Source organism: Danio rerio, chromosome 16 (assembly GCF_052040795.2).
Source record: "Danio rerio strain M-AB ecotype USA chromosome 16, GRCz13ab, whole genome shotgun sequence".
NCBI lineage: Eukaryota > Metazoa > Chordata > Actinopteri > Cypriniformes > Danionidae > Danio > Danio rerio.
The window spans coordinates 23,570,936-23,588,594 of record NC_141036.1 but is presented as its reverse complement, the minus strand read 5'-3'; the positions used below and the strand labels follow the sequence as shown (position 1 = coordinate 23,588,594).

Genomic DNA, 17,659 nt, shown 5'->3' with positions numbered 1-17,659 from the left:
ATAAATATCTGGTAATTAAATAAGCAAGTAAATAAAATGCTTTAACTTTGCTCAACCTCGTAAACACTTGAGAAACTGTCACACAATGTCGAATACGTTATAAAGTTAATAAAGATGTTATGAACTAAATTTAGGAAATACTAAACGTTGCGTTAACAAACGACATAAAAATGTTACAAGTTATCTCGTAAAAATAAAACATTTTATGAGGAACAAAACAAACGCTGAAAATGAAAAAAAGAGATTTATGGGTGGATAATAGCGACCTCTTGTGGACTCACTACAAAGTAGCAGAAGTTTAACAAAAAATAATATTAAAAGTTCAAATTTCATATCTTCTATCAAGTCATTTTGGTAAAACAAGTGCTACATATATTAAGGGAAAGAATGCTCTTCCCTGGCTTTAAAATATAAGAAGAAACTTTTGTTGTGGTATAAAGATTTTTTTATTATAGCTTGAATACAATTGGGTGAACCACTGAACCAATCCGATTCAAGCTTCTTTTTGATAGGATGGCGGACGACTGTCAATCACTTCGAGAATAGGAGGAGCTTAGATTGAAACAGAAATGAATGGTCAGTTTCTCTAAAGCCTCCTAAAGTAAAGAGCTCCGTGTTTTCACCGTAAACACGCTCAAATACCAATACTGACACTTTTCAGAAGCAGTCCTTGATGCAAATCACCAAAAAAAATATTGTATTATTAAAGTATTATTAATAATTTTCAGCACTGATCTATAATGACCAATGATTTACAGTTAGTGACGTAAATGCGTGCTATTTTATTGAAACTGAAAATAGATATTAGACAAATTATTGTTTTTATATAAGTGAACAAAATGTTCAATATAGAAATAAAGAGAAATCAATTTATAATTATTATTATTTATTACTATTTATGAGATAGATGATTTTATACAAATGAGGACAGAATTTTGTGATATCTGTTGGATTATACAATCTGTTTGTAAATAAAAATAATAATTAAATGTAATTAAACATCTGAATCACATAACTCGAGCTTCTGGGTGGTTTATAGACAATGAGTGGCGCATGCTCCCTCCAGTGTCCTTCCGCAATATTACATGTGTGACGTTACCACAACATGTAGCTTTTGTATTTGTATCAACATCTTAACCAGACCGAGAAGCTGTACGTTTTTGTTTTAGTAATACAAACTAATTTCCATTTCAACTTACAAAAAAGCGACATTGACGGCAACTATACGGTCAATATGTGGAAAACATACACATAAATTATAAGCTGCCGAGGCTAACTGTCCAACAGCGTTTTGTAATAAAAAAATCGAAGGTCAGATTTAACCCACCCTTAAAAACGTCTAACTATAGCGTTCCGAGAGATTCAGCCAGTTCTCACTCCCGGGATGCGCCTTTAAGGATTCCTCCCCCGGCTTTCCTGAACTGACCTCTTCCCTTTGAAACCACTTCCTCCCCTTCTCCCAATCGGCCATGTTTAATTTGACTCATTCATGAAAAGTTATGTAAACACAACAGTAACGCAATGATCGCGAAGGCGACATAGTTAACGATGCTAGATTAAGTGATCTGCGTTGTGATCTTCCGTCTAAATGAACCGCGTTGTTTGTACAGAGCGATCATTTGTTCGAGCATTAATCAACAGCTGAGGAAATAAACGAATAGCGCGTGAACTGCGGGCAACGGCAGGTGGGCGCGCGCACTTACCAAATCCATATCAGTGGCGCATAAACAATAACATTGATTACAAGCGTCATTCATGATATTACTATGCTTGGTCTGTGATTGGGAAAGTTTAGGTTGTAGGAAATGATACGTCATACATATAAGCGGTGACTTCACTGCTCTAGCAGCGACGTATTGTTGGCATTGTTTATGAGAGGAATTCCTGGTATTTTTCACGTCATGTGCTTGATACATAGTGTAAACGAGGAATGTGGTTTTAAAACTGGTCAGCAACGAGGAATATGGTTTTAAAATTTTACCAGCTAAAGTGATAAAATTTTTGCTCTAGAGTTTCACAGTATTATGACATTTTTACTGCATTATCAAACATTAATCTTCGTTGCTGAGCAGTTTTTGTAGTAAATTAAAATGTTTTTTACTTAGAATATCAGAAATCAAACTCTTGTCATGGACCAGTTTTACTAGTATTGTAGAATTTGTTTACATAATATCAAAATTAAAATCTACATTTTTAACCTTACTCTTAATGTTTGGTGATGCTTCGTTTTTTTAAATATTTCAACCTTTGCAAATATTAGGTATTGTGTTGTTGCAGGAAACCATGAGGAAAAAACAGAATGTAAAAAACAGGAAAGCAGAAGAGACGACAGTTGTTCAGGAGTTTGCAGTGGAAAAAATAATTCGCAGAAGAGTCAACAACGGAAAGGTTGAATATTATCTGAAGTGGAAAGGATTTACAGAGTGAGTTTATGGAACAGTGCTGTCTGTGTGTCAGGTTTTTAAATTATTTATATTATAAATATCTGCCTGTTTATGACAGGTCTGTCATACTTTTTTTGTTGTTTTTTCCAGTGCAGAGAATACCTGGGAGCCAGAGGATAACCTGGATTGTCCTGAGCTGATAGAAGAGTATCTCAGAAACCTAACTGTATTGGGACAGGAAACGGAACAAGAGGAGTGTCAATCTCTAGATCACGAAGTTCAGCCTAAGGAAGAGTTATCAGAGTTGGCTGCTGATATGGTTGGTGCTTTTGTATACTATGCAGTTGTACATGTGAAGCCATCACTGTCGCTTTCAGTCTTTATTAAGGCACAGGTGCAGCAGTGTTTCACAATTAAATGAATTGCACTAGTTAAAATATGCTAAACAGTGTGGCTATGGTTTAATGTGACTAATCCTCTTGGAACACCATTGCTGCATCTGAAGTTGCATACTTGCTAGAGTGGGTACTTTAAGTACATTACATTTGTACTGAAAATTCAGATTTTTACTAGAACATTCGTTCAAGTCAGATGAACCACAGCATTGCTGATTTCAGAACCCAATAGTCCATCAACATAGGTGGAACAGTCATGTTTCATCATTTATTAGCATTTTTGTTTGTCTGTCTCAAAATATTACTGAATACCAACTACTCAAAGCTCAGACTTGCGTCCTTGATAGTTCAGGCTACGAATATGAACTCTTAAGGATGGTAGGACCCCAGTCTATTATGCATTTGCACACGTAATGCTAAAACTGTAGCTTTCAGCCCTTTAAGTATTAATGCACAGGTGGTGCAGCAGTGTTTCACAATTAAATCAATTGTACTAGTTAAAGTCTGCTAAGTGTTGTGGCTTACCATGAATAACTGTTGGTTTAATGTGACCAAACCATGGCAGCATCTGAAGTTGCATACTTGCTTGAGTAGGTACTTGTAGTACTAGGTACATTTGTACTGAAAATTCAGATTTCAAAAACCCAATATGTCGTGTTACATTATTTATTAGCATTTTTGTTTGTCTGTGTCTCAAAACATTACTGCATGCCAACTACGTAAAGCACAGACTTGCATCCTTGGTAGTCAAGATTACAAACTCTTGAGGACCATAGAACCCAAGTCTGGCAGTTCTTCAAATGGAACAGCAGTGTACTTTATAATACCACTGGCCTTAACTGTTAAGCCGTAACACTGCTCTTAGTAAGGTTTGAGAACACTGCCTGGAAGTCACATCTTAGAAAAATGTTAATAGGCACTATCTTTATAAATAAACCAGATTTAAAATTAAACTGCAATCCTACTTGGAAAAATATTACAACTACATTTTGTGACCAAGTAAAGGTAGTATTTTTTTCTCTTTTCTGCCATTGATGTTAGTTGGTTGGATCAACATGTATCCTAGGGTACCTCCTGCCCATAATAAGTTCATAGAAGTCATTTCCTCATGTATTCCTTATAAAATCGGGCGGAGCCAGCACACAGGGATTTGAACTGTAATTGGCTAGATGTGAACTCCTGATTGGGCAATAACTAATGATGTTTCACCAGTACAAACACATATTGAGAAACGGGTTTAATGAACTCTGTCTTTAGGATTGATTCTGCTTTTTACCAGTATTTAAATGTTTGTATTGAATGGTTTTGCTAAAAATTACACCAGCCCATCTTAATTTACCTATGTGTGGACTGGAACACTGGATAAACTCCTAGATTCAACATCTAATCCAACTTCAGCAGTAAATGGAATTATTCATGCATTAATTTTCTTTTCGGCTTAGTCTCTTTATTCATCAGGGGTCGCCATGAACCGCCAAATTATCCAGCATATGTTTTAAGCATTGGAGGTCCTTCCAGCTGGGAAACCCCCATACACTCATTCCTACACACTATGAACAATTTAGCCTTCCTAATTCACCTATATAGCATGTCTTCAGACTGTGGGGGAAACCAGAGCACCAAGAGAAACAGGGAGAACAAGCAAACTCCACACAGACCCAGCCGGGGTTACCCACTGCACCACCTCTAAATGGATTTATAATAACGATTATTTAGACTAATTTAGTATGGCCAAAAATGTATGTCCTAAATAGTATGAATGTATGTAGTATGGATGCCCTTGGAGCACAATTGCCATATTGACCTTCAAGCATGCTAATTCATGCTTGCATCTTGCTATTATCAACCACAGACACAGGGATTAACTTTTTAAGCTTTTTACTGGCTTGCTTCAGCCTTTAAAGTGGATACATTGTTGACTGCAGAGATCTTAAATATTTTTTTAGCCAACTTTACAGACTTGATAGTTTTTTAAACTAAATAAACTACTTTCAACAGGCTTTCTCAGGCCACCATAATGTTTGTCCTGAAACTTTAACATCTAGTTTAGACTTATTTAGTATGGCCAAAAATGCATGTCCTAATTAGTATGAATGCATGTAGTATGAATGCCCTTGGGGCGCAATTGCCACGTTGACCTTTAAGCACAAGCTGTGCCACTTTACTGCCATTCACATATGCTGTTCTGTGGTGTAAACACAGTTACAGAATTACTTAAAAGTTGGTTCCTTTTTTTAATTAGTGCTGTAAATTTTTTGTCATAATATAATTATAGTTATGTAACTTCTGATGCAGCCCAACTTACCACAGAGTTATGTTCCATCTCTTATTAAACACACCTAAACCAGCTAATCAAGGTTTTCAGGATTGTCAGAGGAAGGTGGAGCCAAAAAGCAGAAGAGTGGAGCTTTCACATGCGGGACTGAAAATAATTACAGTAGTGTAGAGTTTTATTACTCCACAGCCTGTCCAAAAGCTGCAGGTTTATTACTCTTGCCATGTGATTTATAATTCATCTCTCTTCTCAAGTTTTCTGAAGTTCATTTCTCTGTGTGGAATCATGCAGGCTCACCAGCAGCCTCAGGAGGAGCTCATTGAAAGGACTAATGAGGAGGTTGAAGAACACAACGCTGAGATCCCAGTAGGCCAACCCGGCCACCCTGAGCCAGACTGCATCATCGGCTGCACAGACCAGCAAGGAGAGCTCATGTTCCTTATCAAGTGGTAATAATTCTATAACTCATATATCAATTCATTTATTACTGTTTTGATTGTTTCCAATACCATGTGTATCACACACAAATACTGTTTATAGGAAATCATGTGTAAACAATTAATTATTTTTTTAAATTTACTTATTTATTTTGGTTACAGTTTTTTTATGGTGTTCTTATTACAGCATAGATATTTATTTAAAAGTGCAATAGGAGATCTGGGAGAATGCTAAACTTAGCCTGATAGCATTAAAAACGTGCATCCCTCTCTACATAAAAACTGCTGTCCAAAGTCCAAACACTTTTCTCTTGACAGTCATGAACGCACATCAAATAGATGACAATAGACAACATTGCAACACTACATCATGAGTCATTCACCAGTGAGAAAAATATAGTACTTTCTGACACAACAATTCCAAACTCAAAAACCTTTTGAAAAACAGAAGGAAAGCTAGCTTGTTATTGATTGTGTAGAAAGCAAGACCTGTCAGTGTGTAATAATATTTCTTGCACACAACAATTTCCATGATGTTAGTATGCTTGGCTTTGCTGACGTTTGGAGGGATTTGAAGACGAGCATTTTGTCCAATGTCAGCCTAGTTGACAGAGGCCTGTGGGGTACCCAAATTACAGATTACATGAATGATATACTTTGACACTATCATGCCAGTTGTGTTTCCATCTGAGCCTGGTACAGCATGGCACTAATGCATACTGTTCTTGGCTCAGAATTCTAGGCATGGTTAGACAACAATGCCAAATGGTACTGGACTGTTAAAGCATTTGTGAGCATGACTTCTCCACTCTGTTGCCTGGATGCTAGTTTTTCATAAATTAGTAGGCAGAAGACTATTTATTCATGTTTTGTTAATCAACTTATGAAATGTCAGAAAAAATGAGTCCTAAAAACAGAAATACATTTTTTCCAAGGTCGATGAGCCAGATTAGATATGCTCAAAGATATAGGAAAGCCTTTTCAGAAATGATATAGCAAGGAACATTATTTCGAACCTTAGTCATGTGTTGAATCATGAATTTATACCATTAAAGTCTAACCGTCGAAAGTCCCTAGCACCAACAAAACCCAACTGTGTTGTCGCCTTGCTTTGGCTTGTGTTTGGTTTCGTCTGGACCAAAAAGTTGCACATAACTGACTTGCAGTTTAGACTGGCTATTATATTTTTAGGCCTGAACATTTTGATTGGATAAACATTTTTTTGTCATACAGATTAGCCAGAACTTTAATCATTATTATCGTAATGTGAAGAGACTTTCAACCAGCACAACAGAAAAGTTTCTGAAGACAATCATATTAATTAATAACTTACTATATGGTTAAGGTTAGAATAGTTGTTAAGTTTGCATATAATGCATATAATTATGCATAATCAATTGTAATCATTAGCTAACTACATGGAACATGCGCAATAAGGACACCTTAAAATAAAGTGTTAACCTTATTTTATTTCAGCTAGTTACCAAAGCAAAGTTTGACATAAATTGATGGTTACCACAATCTTAAGTGTTGTTAAAAGAATTTTATTCTTTAAATATGTAGTCTTTTATTTCTAAAGCAGTAAATAATGGAAACTTTCCCAGAGATGGGTTGCGGCAGAAAGGGAAACGTGCTGGATAAGTTGGCGGTTAATTCCGTTGTGGCAACCCCAGATTAATAATGGGACTGAGCCAACAGAAAATGAATAAATGAATGAATAAATAATGGAAACTTAGTTACAACTGAACTGGAATAAAAAAACAATAATAAAAAAATTAAAAATAAATAAAAAACTAAAATATTTAACAAATCTTTAATAATATATAATTTTCATATATCACTTGTAATAATATATAACAAATATGTAATAATATATTATTCTTTAAAAAAGTCCAATACTATAAATATTAAAAACTGAAATATTGAACAAATCTGTAATATGTCACTTTAATATTGTAATAGCATGACAGAATATTCACACTAATGAGTTATTTCTGTACAGTTGTAATTTTGTATTAAATATGTATTCAGGGTGCTGTCCACGAAGTCTTAAAAAGTCTTAAATTTCAAAAACACAATTTTAGGCCTTAAACATTTTAAATTTACTGTAATATTGTCTTGTAGGTCTTAAATTATGTTAAACGGGTCCTAATGTTCCTTTATGTAAAGCTAACCAATTGATCCAAAAACACATCTAATCATCAACAACACATCTCAATTAAACTTTCAGCAAAACTACTTATAACTATTAATGTTGGTCTGTAGTCTGTTGTGCAAACAATTCATTTTTAAAGAGTTTTTAAGTTGTTTTAAGTTATGCTAAACAAAAATATATGTATACAACTAAGGTCTACTTGTTGTGATACATTATTTAAAATATGCGGCTAAGAAATTACTTTTTTCTTTTTCCTGCCAGGCTTTTAAAATACCCTGAGCATCTAGCCCTATATAACTCTGGAATTTCATTCTTCATCTTAAATTTGACTTGATAAAACCCTCAGAAATCCTGATATTTGTAATCCTTTTAACAAGTTTAATAATTAAATTTTAATATTTCAAGTGAGCTTTTATTTGTATAAAAAAATTATTTAAATGTAATTTTTCATTTTCGTAATTTAATCTTTTGCCAATGTGTTTGTCACAATCACCAGTAATCCAGGCTTGTAGATTGCTGGGAATCATTTACCTTCACTACGAATCTGTCACACACAGCTGAAGCTGTTAAGAACTGATTACATGGGCTTTAAAAGCACCACAGAAAAACACACACTAATAAACTAAGACTAGTTGCTTAGTCTTCTTTATCTGTTATATGAAGGGATGCTGACAACGGGGTTGAGGATCCAAATGCAGGTTTATTTTATATAGAATGGTCAGGCAGGCAACATTCAACACAGGAACAGATATACTGTATATGGGCAATCCAGAATCGTGGTCAATAAACAGGCGAATGGAAACTATAAATTCAATAATTCTATTCATTTTTAAGCTTTTTTTACTGGTTTGAGTTAAAGTTCATCTTTCATATTATATATTATATTAATTATTATCGTTTTCTATATACTTGTCATCAAATATTTGTTAAATTATAAAAGAAAAGTTAATTAGTTTTAGATAATTTTAGGTAAAACTGTTTTAAAATCTGTGTCAAGGAATTCCTTTCCTTACATGTCTGTGTTCTGCTTTAACAAACAATTGGAGCAGAAGATAAAACATGCCATCGCAGCAAAAAAGATGGAGTAGTTTACAATACTGTTGCCACCAATCAACCACTGCAGTTGATAATTATGTCCTTTTAATTACCTGTATTTCTCCATTAACACTGATCATTAATTGTTTATTTAATCTCAGGAAAAACACGGATGAGGTAGCTTTACTAGCAGCCGTGGAGGCCAGTAAAAGGTGGCCCCAGATGGTAATCCGCTTTTACGAGGACAAGCTGACCTGGCATGGAGACGACGAGCAGTGAAAGAGAAAATATGTAGCAGTGGATACTACTGTACCTCCTGGCAGCTTTAAACACACACAAACACTGTGGCTTAAGTTTACTGTCCGTTTACTGTACCGTGTAATGAAAGTGTGCAAAGCCACACTCCAATGTGAAGCTCTTCCTAACACACTTACCTGTAGAAATGTGACTGGAGTATTAGAACCTACTGTAGTGTTCTGTTTGTACAAATCCACACAAGTGGTTTATTAATCAGTCCAATGTTGTCGTATTTCTTGGTCTGTTGTTTGAGAACTCGTTTATGATGTCCATCATTCTGTCCTCCATTGTTATGATCTGAACTGTGATTTAACATAGGAAGTGATGACAGATGGTACAGTACCTGTTAGAGAGGAACTGTTTGACTAGTACTATCTGTGCTGTAAACTCACTGTTAAGCACTTATGGCCTATTCACACCAAGAACGACTATAAGAATAACAGTTCATATAGAGATTGTTTTTAATTGTTTATCTTTAGTTCACACCAAAAATATGACACGTTAAGTTTTTGAAATCACTTTTAAAATGGTAGTTAAACAAAAAACAGACAAGTACAGCTGCTTTAAAGCAATACTACAAGTTTTTTGAAAATAGACTAATTTTACAATTCCCTTAAAGTAAACTGTTGGAAGCACTTTTAGTTTAGCTTAGCATAGATCACTGAAATGGATCAGACCATTAGCTTATTTCTTAAAAAGAGTTTTGAATTTTTTCTATTTAAAGCTTAACTCTTCTTGCCGAAGAACCAACGAAAAATGAAATGTTGCTATTTTTCTAAAATCTAAAAACATTTGAGTGAGCTGCCTAATCTGACTCTATGATCTAAGCTAAGCAATGCTAAAAATGCTCTTATTAGACCCGGAGATTAGGAGAGCCATGTAATAATATAACTTAGCAGTCAGATTCTGCAAACAAAAGATGTTTTTTGTTTTTTAATAATAACTTAACAGATTATGTTTTTGGAATAGTTTTTAAAACTGTATTGTAACAATAAACAGCTAAGCATCTGCTTTAAAGGAACACTTCAAGTTTTTTGAAAATAGCCTCATGGAAGCACTTTTAGCTTAGCTTAGCTTAGCATAGATCATTAAAATAGATTACACCGTTTAGCTTTTTTTGTAATAACAGACGGATACTCATAACACTGTGCAGAAAATGTCACAAATCAGAGATTTGATGTTAAATCTTTAGCCCTGCTCACTCATAAAGCACTGTGGATTACATTTTTGTGATTTTCTCTCTGAATATATTTAAAACCAAAAATTTAAATGTCCTTGTCCTTTGCATTTCTTCAGTTGAGCCATTTGCAATACTTTATGGTATTGTGACTCTTCCTTTTTGAATCCACACTTTCCAATTTTCATGGAAATTTTTTGCTTCAAATCAAAGTTTTAAATATTGTAATTCACCTCATATCTGGTTGGTGCGTTTTGTGTCTTCTAATGCTTTAAAGCCTTTTAACAAATCCTTATGGGCAAAATATTTCCTGAACCAGCATTTATGTGCATCATTATAGTTTTGTTCTTGGTGTTAACAGGCCATTTTAAAAGTTATACTGTGATTAATCCTTTGATCTGTGAGCGAGTATTGTGACTCATAAATCGGTAGATTTGCACAAAACTAATTCTAGAATGTAGCCTGTACAATCACACTTTATTTGTGACATGTTTATTTTTGGTCAGTTTCACTTTCATAACAGCAGTATGATTAGGCCATTTACTGTAGGCTGAGGTTTTGCTGAAGTCCTTTGTCTTGCTGTTTCACTTTTCTAAGTTCCTATTTTCTGTAAAGATCACTTTAACATTAAATCTCTAGGTGCTTTAAATAAACATAGAATTACCTCAGAAGTGTTGTGATCGTTCTTATTAACATGAAAATTTGCAGTCATCGGTAAAAGTGTTTTAAAATCAAATAACTCTAATTATCGTTGGTATATTATATAAAAAATAAAGTCAGTTCCTAGTAGATTGTGCTTTTAAAAATCATAATGCTCATAAATGTAGTTTATAATAGCCATTTTGTTTTTATTTTAAGAGGTTTGAAACCGCTACAGGTACATGAATAACTCTTTTAGTGCTGCTATGGTTGTTTTAAACACGCAGGCATTATGATTATGAGACCCATTTTTTCCAGCTGCTTTTTCCTGCTCCTTTTATTTTTTATGGTGCAGCTAGTCTGCTGTGTCTCTAGTGGCTGGTAAAAATGAAGCACCGCTGTCAGTCACAGGCACAAAATGAGCTGTGATGTTTTTCCCAAGTCTACAGTTATCATGAATCAGCCCCAGTTGGTCAACAAGACCAATGTCTCATGAAAATACTTCCTACTTTATTCTTCCCCATTTTTTATCTCAAAGCTTGCTGTTGTGTGTCACTGTCCAATAAAAGTTAGTGAGTGAGTGTATTCGTTTGCTCTTTTCCATAATTCTTGGACTTATGCAGGAATTCACTGGCGTTTGGGTGAGGGATCCTCGCATCCAGAAGGAAGATTTCTGGCATGCCTTCATGGATTATGAAGTTTGTATACATGTAAGTGCAGTCGTATGCAAATGGTTAAAACAAAAGTCAGATGCTTCCTGGTTGTTATTTGTATTTTGTATTTGCTTAGACAAACAGCTTGGCGTTCACTAAGAAGAGCTCCTGTGTGCGGCGGAGATTCAGCGAGTTTGTGTGGTTAAGAAAAAAGCTACAGGAAAATGCCTTGCTCATGTATGTAGCCGTTGCATCTGCTCTTGCTATTTATATCTTTTATTACTAATGGTTATTCATATGTAGGCAAGACTTAAATACATGTGAGAGTATCTGCATACTTATTTTATTAATATTATTATACTTTTAATTTGAAAGAATATATTGAGAATGTATGAATTTGAAAAAAAATCAATTATAATAAATGTTATATATATATAATTTTTATATATTAATGATTTAATAGATTTTTTTAAATTAAATTAATACAGACAAATCCCCAGACCTTGTGTGTGGAAGTCATTGGTTATAGTTGAATTACATTTCCAATGTAGTTTTTAAAAAAAAATTATAGATACTTTTAATCAAGTAATAATTTTACGGAGTTATTTTATTACTATTTTAATATTTAACATTATGTTTACTTAGTCTATTTCAATTACTTGCCAACACTTTTGTTAGTTTGTAAGGATTTGCACATTTAGGTTTTCCATCTAATATTTTTATATTTGTTTTATTTAATTTTTAGTATAATCCTCAAACATATATTCAATAGTTTTGGCTAACAATATCAACACTGCTAATTGTTAAGCAGCTGTACTGTAGACATTTTAAAATTTCTGTCATTGGGCAATTTCCATTGACTCAAACTTAACCTTTTGTATTTGAATTGCAGAACACATATACCTAAACTTCCTCCAAAAAACCCCTTCTTCAGTCTCAACAATGCAAAAGAAATTGGAGCCCGTATGGAGGGGTTAAGGAAATTCCTAGAAGCGTAAGTGTCTGAATAACCACACACAAACACACACACACACACACACACACAAAACATTAAATAAAAACAAAACCATGACTCACAATCAAGGGTGGATTAAGTGATTTTGGGGCCCTTAGCAGTTCCAGCCATGGAACCAACAGTCCTAAAATGCACCCTTTTTAGTTTTATTCATTTTTATTTATTTCAAGAATTCACACTTAGCTGATGATTGATTATAAACAAGTTTGGCATGCTTACCCAATAAAGAGCCCTGAGCTCAAAAGGTCCTTGAGCCCTGGGCTCCCTCCTGTTTGCAGGGCGCAAGGGGAGCTCTGAGCTCAGGTAGCTGAGCTCTCGAGAACTCCCCCCTTGATGACAGAAAAGGATTGCTATGAAGAGATATGCTACTGCATGGGAGTTTGACTGTAGTGCTAAATTTAGATTGATCAATTAACTTGTAGTGCATGTTTTTGGAATGTTGTAGGAAACCAGAGAACCCGGGGGCAACCCACGCAAGCACGGAAAGAACAAGCTAACTTCACACAGAAACGACAGCCGGCCTGTTAAAGAACTAGAACCGGTGACTTTCTTCCTGTGAGGCAACAGTGTTAATCACTGGGCCACCGTGCCACTTTATGAAGAGAAAGGTGGAGGAGTGGGGATGGAATGGGGGATTCTTCAAATCGAAGATGACTGTAGTGAGAAACCCTGTCTCTTTAGAGTGGGTTAGGATTTGTTTGATTGGTGGATCAAACATTGTTAAAGCAGAACCAGCCGTGTTCAATCATAAACACGTGATCCTCTCGAAATTTGTTTATAAATAAACTTCACTTATTTTGCAGGGTTTTTTATATCACGGAATCTCCTTTTTCATGTTTTATCTCAATGAAATCTCTACATTTTAAGTGATTTGTGTTGTTTACGTGAACTCACATCTAAAAAAAATAAATGAATAAATTGAAAATAATAAATATTTTTTAAACAATTGAATCTCTACCTGACTTGACTGCTGGACTGCTCCATGATTGGGACAAATTTGCATAGATTGTATAATTATGGTAAAATGTAAATTCTAAGACCCTCACAATACAAAATATGATAGAAAACAATGCTATTTGTATAATTTATACTTCTTGGTATTTGTTGGTCCCCTCAAATTTCCTGAGGCCCTAAGTGGCTGCTTACTTTGCTTATTGGTTAAATCTGCCCCTGCTCACAATCACTTTTGATGTCTTGAGCATTTGCTTGTTTTTCCATATGATCTTGTAAGACTTTTCTGATAAAAGAATGAATAAATAAAAATCAAACTTTTTGGTACAAATGAGATTTTACAAGTCTATTTAACAATCCACTAATAACTAAAGTAACTGAAATGGTTATGGTTTGATTAATCAGTAAAATGTTTACTTCTTCCAGGGTGGTTCACAGTGCTGTTCTGCTGTCAGACAGTTGCTTGCACCTCTTCCTACAGTCCCAACTAAGTCTGAAAAAAATTGAGGCCTGTGCTGAAGGCAGGACTCGCTACACTGTATCCGAGGCCATTCACAGTTTCAGTTCTGGACACAAACGCTTTGATTCACTGTGTGAAGAGAACATGGAAGAAGAGCAATGTGTGCAATGTGAATCAGAGTGATTATTTTTGGACAATAAAACGGAGTCAACGCACATTATGCTTTTAGATATAAAAATACAACCTCTGTCACTGTTGTTATGCCTTTTTAAAAAGATAGTTTGTACTGTTTAAGGTAGGACTACCAAAATGTACACTTTAGGGAATATATACGTAGGCCTACCCAACGTGCCAGTTATAGACCCTCAGTTTAAAAAACGAACAAACAATCGGGTAGGTTTATTTTTGAAAAAGTCTATACCCTACTATGTCAATGACATCTTTTGTACCTTTTTGAGAGTACAATTTCGCAATAACATTGATGACATATTGAACTCTGAAGATTACAACCCATGTTTGAATAGGAACACTTAAACATTTAAAAAGTTAGGTATTTTCTCGCACTGACTTCTGTACCGACAAATGAAGACTAATAAATTGAATTATTTAAACACATTTGTGCACACATTAATGTCCTGCCTGGCTTTCAAAGGAAAGTATAAAAGCATAATGTGGCCTGTGAGGAAGATAGTTTGTTGTTAAAACTACAGATGAGCGTTGAGAGGTTTACGAGAGGGAATTTATGTTTGTGTACGAAGTCCCTTAAACGCAATAACCCCATCCTAATAAGCAAATACAGAGCATTAGGACATTAGCCTATACGTGATTTAAACCCGACTTCACCGAGCTAAATCCTAATAATAATCTCTACTCAAACAATTTTATTGCCGTACTTAACCATAAAAGATCATTGTCAGGATGCCATACAGATCCTTCTCATAAATATTTAACACTCTTGTGTGAGGCCCAATTTGACCAACAGATGGCGCCTTTGCTCTTCTGTCTTTCCATGACTGACCCTCTAAACCCTGCAAAACCATAAACATTTCATCACAGTCAAAATGCCCTCTAGGCAAGCAGTGTTTTTACTTTTTCAAATGAATGTGACATTAAATCAATACATTTTAGATCAGAAGATAGCCTACTGGTCGCCAAAAGCAAGCGGTAAGACCATCAAAGTAAAGGATGCAAGCAATCAGTAAACAAAATTACACCAGAAATCATATGCACGCATAATACTTATTATTAAGAAGTCAGATTAGGCGGGTTAATATGTTTAGTCAAAGACAGGTAGGGTACAATATATAATGAGATTAGCCTATATGTACAATTTTCTGACATATATTATCAAATAAATTCAAATAGACTTAGACCAACAAGTTGAATCATACTGGTTAAAGAGCCAAATATACCTTTAGAGCGTCACCTGAACTCTTGATCGTATGCGCAGCAGGTCTTGAAAAATAAATCCAAATCTAACGATACTTTGTATTATCATGTGTTCAAGAACTGCAATTTATCAAACAATTTCTAAACTGAGGAGGATGATCTTAAGACAATTCCACCAATCAGAGAGCGTTATTGGGAAACACGCGCAAAAAGATATAGTTAGCCACGCCCACTACCATAGAGTACCTGCAAATATGACCTAATTTGGGCAATCATTTAAACGCTGTTAATATGATATGCTTCTTAGGTATGTATGTATGTCTGGATGGATAGATAGAGACCCCAACCTAACAGTCTATATCTAATGAGAATTAGTTGGCATGTAGATGCAATGTAACGTAAATTCAACATATGGACCATCAAAATAAAGTGTAACCCTGAAATATATTGTTTCTATTTACTATTCAACCACTTTAATACTTCATTGACAGTTTCATATTTCTAAATTTTTTTATTTTAATTGTTTCATTAGCAATGCTTTATTGCTGTTTTTCCTACATAGTCTATGTTTGTAATGATTCTCTTTTTAGGTTTGCACAACAAAGACTATTCAAAAATCCATATGGGAAAAATTAGCTGTTTTTATCTCCAATAATTAGATCATACTGTTAAAAAATGCTTGCAACTGTGGACATTTTGGGAAAACCGATACTGCAAAACCAGCTCATGATCACTGAATCTGGCTTCAAATGACATTTTGGCTACGTTTTCTATAATGAAAGGAGATGGGTCTAATTTTTTTTCAGTCTGTGTGTATCTAATATGGACAGACATTTTTTAAAAATTGGTTTCTCACATTGTAACAGAATTATTAATTTTATCTGTTAAATTAGGCATGGGTACTTTTTGAAGGGTCAGGCCAATAATAAAGGCAAATATAATTGTTGATAATGCTACTAACTTAACTTTTTTATTGGGACTATATGAAACTAATATGTTATTACAATAAGCTTTAACCCCTTTTTTTTGTAAATTATTTATTACTGTTGTGAGAATGCCACTCATTCACACTAAACTTTTCAAATCCAAGATTAATAATAAAACCAATGAATAATAGATAATGATCTCTTTTTGCTTAAAAGGAAAGACCTATGACCTCCATGACTTTGAAATGTTTAGATTAATATTCGGTTCATATTTAGTTTTTTTTTTTTTAATGCAATCTGCTAAAGCCAACAGCATAAAAATGCACACTGACACTAAAGGCACAGAAACCACACATCTCAGCTGTAAGTAAGAGATTTTCACTAAAAGGAGTTTCCCTTGCCCTATCTCTTCCTGTCTTGCTTGTTCCTCTCACATCTCCAGGCAAAGGCTCATATGTGCAGGCTTGCCCAACAGGTTGAAATGTTCCTCTAATCGCCTGCCCCCTGCACATCAATCCCATAAGACCTCTGGCGTCCAGCTGCTGCTGTCTCTCTAACGATGGAGACCGTCTTAATAGGCTCTGCACACACTCAGCAGCTCTGGCAGCCCCGGGCCCGAGACTCCCACTGGACGCACAAACAGCAGTAAAAGAGACTTGAGGTGTGCATGCGTCAAACAGACAAGCCACTCTTACGGTTATATGAGGGCAATACCGCATTGACAAGCAGAGTCCCAGTGCAGGCTGCCGTGTTGGTTAATGTCAGCGGCCTGTCATTCTGTCCACCTTCTGAGATGACGTGCTTGGCCCGCGCTGTGACATCTTCATGAGGTGTATTATTTATACAGAGGGCCAGTCAGAACAACTGAAAAAGATGACATTTGAATTATACTGTAACATCTAAAGCAACTGTTTTTTTTTTTTTTTGTAAGCTGCTTCAGCTGTTAAATGTAGATGAGAATCCTAGTTGACTGAAAAAAAAGACATTACAAAGACAAAAAGACATGTTTATTATGGTGTGCCCACAGTCATATTGGAGAGATATAGAGACAAGAAGTGCCTTTTTTAAATTTTCTAATGTTAAAATAGGATCTTAATTCGTCCTATTTTGAGGCCCACCGCAACGTGACATATAAGTGCGGTTTTCCTGCTCAATAAATTGATTGACAGACACGTATTAACATGTCTGCGCAGTAACGCATATAATCATTTAAACAAGACAGGACTTGCGCAAAGCAACTGGAATTAAATCAGATTTACTTTGTACATTAACATAACAGATATCCATACAGCAGAGGATATTAATGTGTATCCTGTACCATTTGTCGTGCAATAACATTACAAATTTAAATGCGGTGTGTAGGTGTGTCTATGCGTGAACTTTATAAAGTCATTGTGTGTGACTCGTTGCAGAAAGGCTTGAACTAACTCCACAACAAATACATCAAATAATCATTGGGAAAGTTCTTATT

At 34.9% G+C, this 17,659-nt stretch overlaps 2 protein-coding genes across 3 annotated transcripts; both read left to right on the top strand.

Moving 5' to 3' along the window:
- Positions 1-1,452: 1,452 nt before the first annotated feature.
- cbx3b (chromobox homolog 3b) lies at positions 1,453-10,823 on the top strand. 2 transcript variants are annotated; one of them, NM_001386347.1, is given in 5 exon segments: positions 1,453-1,685; positions 2,278-2,423; positions 2,535-2,703; positions 5,346-5,503; positions 8,843-10,823. In NM_001386347.1, coding segments are annotated over 4 exon segments (585 nt in total). In that variant the 5' UTR covers positions 1,453-1,685; positions 2,278-2,283; the 3' UTR covers positions 8,961-10,823.
- A 509-nt stretch (positions 10,824-11,332) lies between these two features.
- Positions 11,333-15,705, top strand: snx10b (sorting nexin 10b). Its single transcript, NM_001110396.1, is given in 4 exon segments — positions 11,333-11,504; positions 11,584-11,684; positions 12,340-12,441; positions 13,840-15,705. Coding segments are annotated over 4 exon segments (513 nt in total). The 5' UTR covers positions 11,333-11,411; the 3' UTR covers positions 14,057-15,705.
- The last annotated feature ends 1,954 nt before the right edge of the window (positions 15,706-17,659 follow it).

Coding starts and splice junctions, on each gene's coding strand:
- cbx3b (XM_087286102.1), top strand. CDS start 2,284: ATGAGGAAAAAACAGAATGTAAAAAACAGGAAAGCAGAAGAGACGACA. Junction 2,424..2,534: donor AAGTGGAAAGGATTTACAGA/GTGAGTTTATGG, acceptor TGTTTTTTCCAG/TGCAGAGAATACCTGGGAGC. Junction 2,704..5,345: donor CAGAGTTGGCTGCTGATATG/GTTGGTGCTTTT, acceptor GGAATCATGCAG/GCTCACCAGCAGCCTCAGGA.